The 2,463-nt window shown below is 30.5% G+C and overlaps 1 protein-coding gene across 1 annotated transcript in view; it reads left to right on the top strand.

Annotated features, from left to right (window-relative positions):
* The window catches only part of LOC106477165 (transient receptor potential-gamma protein-like), a 4,594-nt gene extending 2,153 nt beyond the window's left edge, over positions 1 to 2,441 (top strand). Inside the window, exons 2-3 of the mRNA XM_022380831.1 lie at positions 808 to 978; positions 1,883 to 2,441. Coding sequence (XP_022236539.1) covers positions 808 to 978; positions 1,883 to 2,155 — 444 coding nt within the window. The 3' untranslated portion in view covers positions 2,156 to 2,441. The remainder of the gene's footprint in view (positions 1 to 807; positions 979 to 1,882) is intronic.
* Positions 2,442 to 2,463: the final 22 nt, after the last annotated feature.

The following is a 2,463-nucleotide window of genomic DNA, read 5'->3' as shown; positions in this document are numbered from 1 at the left end:
GTTATTTATGTTGTAACTTTATGTTGTTTATGTTGTAACTTTATATTGTTTATGTTGTAACTTTATGTTGTTTATGTTGTAACTTTATATTGTTTATGTTGTAACTTTATATTGTTTATGTTGTAACTTTATATTGTTTATGTTGTAACTTTATGTTGTTTATGTTGTAACTTTATATTGTTTATGTTGTAACGTTTATGTTGTTTATGTTGTAACTTTATGTTGTTTATGTTGTAACTTTATATTGTTTATGTTGTAACTTTATATTGTTTATGTTGTAACGTTTATGTTGTTTATGTTGTAACTTTATATTGTTTATGTTGTAACGTTTATATTGTTTATGTTGTAACTTTATATAGTTTATATTCTAAACAATAATTCAAAGTCCCCTGAATTGTTACAAAAGCATTTTATTTTTTCCACTAAAAGTTACGATAGGCCTAGCTTCATAACTAAACAGTCACTTACTTTTTAATTTTCTCATACCTACTATACTTCTCGTTTCGTAGTCAAAATATTACTGAAAATTGACAACACTGAACTAATTAACTAACTAGCTAACAAATTCGATAATCAGTCATCTACTCTGGCCTGATTCGCGTTTTATACTGTTCAAATTACAGACGTTACACCACATGACCAAACGTCTACATTAAAACACAGTCTATCAAAAATTCGTGTATTAAGAAGATTATGTTGACCTATACAGAGTGGGAACTGCAGCATGAAAATAAATAATGTTGTATATTAGGTTAAACTATAAAAGTTTTAAATATATTTTATTAATAAGTACACTAATTGTTCCAGGAACTACGTCAAAGATGCCAAGAGTTCGCTACTTCGCTTCTCGATCACGCAAGAACTTCTTCAGAACTGGAAATCATATTAAATTATGACCCGTCTGGTCCGGCTTATCAGACAGGAGAAAGAATGAAATTAGAACGTCTCAAGCTCGCTGTAAATTACAAACAGAAAACGGTAAGTAAAAACTGTTAAAAATCTCTACGTAAAACAGTAAGTGAAACTGTTAAAAATATCTACGTAAAACAGTAAGTGAAACTGTTAAAAATCTCTACGTAAAGCAGTAAGTGAAACTGTCAACAATATCTACGTAAAACGGTAAGTAAAACTGTTAAAATCTCTACGTAAACAGTAATTAATATTTTTCAAGTAAAAATATCAAATGGATAATATTAGTGAGTGAATTTAACATAAGAACCCTGTTCAGACACTACAAACTTGAAAGTAAAAAAACGGCTTATAATTATACCATCATTATACACAACACTTGACATCAAAATAACATCATTACAAACTAAACTTGACAGCATTGTAACATCAGCAACTTGTTCATTAAACACAACACTTGACATAATTATACCATCATCATTAAACACAACACTTGACATCAAAATAACATCATTACAAACTAAACTTGACAGCATTGTAACATCAGAAACTTGTTCATTAAACACTAAACTTGACATAATTATACCATCATCATTAAACACAACACTTGACATCAAAATAACATCATTACAAACTAAACTTGACATAATTATACCATCATCATTAAACACAACACTTGACATCAAAATAACATCATTACAAACTAAACTTGACATAATTATACCATCATCATTAAACACAACACTTGACATCAAAATAACATCATTACAAACTAAACTTGACAGCATTGTAACATCAGCAACTTGTTCATTAAACACTAAACTTTACATAATTATAACGTCATTAAACACTAAACTTGGCATAATTATAACATCAATATTAAACACTAAACTTGAAGTAGTTCATTTAGGTTTTAAAGAAATGTTAACTTGAAAACAGAGCAACTTACTGGATTCTCTTACCTGTCTTTTAGTTTGTTGCTCATTCCAAAGTGCAACAGCTGCTTGCCTCTGTGTGGTATGAAGGGATGCCAGGATTTAGGAGGAAAGGCCCGATTGGTCAGATACTGGAGATCGGAAAGCTTGGTGCTATGTTTCCAATCTACTCAATGATATACATCTTAGCACCACACAGCAAAATGGGTCTGAAGATGAAGAAGCCCTTCGCGAAATTCGTCTGTCAGTCAGCATCTTACTGTTTCTTCTTGTGTGAGAAAATATTCTATGGTCATCATCTAGATCAGTAGTTCTATGGTCATCATCTTTGTCAGTAGTTCTATGGTCATCATCTTTATCAGTAGTTGTATGGTCATCATCTTTATCAGTAGTTCTATGGTCATCATCTTTATCAGTAGTTGTATGGTCATCATCTTTATCAGTTGTTGTATGGTCATCATCTTTATCAGTAGTTGTATGGTCATCATCTTTATCGGTAGTTCTATGGTCATCATCTAGATCAGTAGTTCTATGATCATCTAGATCAGTAGTTCTATGATCATCATCTTTATCAGTAGTTCTATGATCATCTAGATCAGTAGTTCTATGGTCATCATCT

This window comes from Limulus polyphemus, unplaced genomic scaffold (genome assembly GCF_000517525.1).
Source record: "Limulus polyphemus unplaced genomic scaffold, Limulus_polyphemus-2.1.2 Scaffold13107, whole genome shotgun sequence".
In the NCBI taxonomy this organism is placed as follows: domain Eukaryota; kingdom Metazoa; phylum Arthropoda; class Merostomata; order Xiphosura; family Limulidae; genus Limulus; species Limulus polyphemus.
This window is presented reverse-complemented; position numbering and strand designations above follow the sequence as displayed.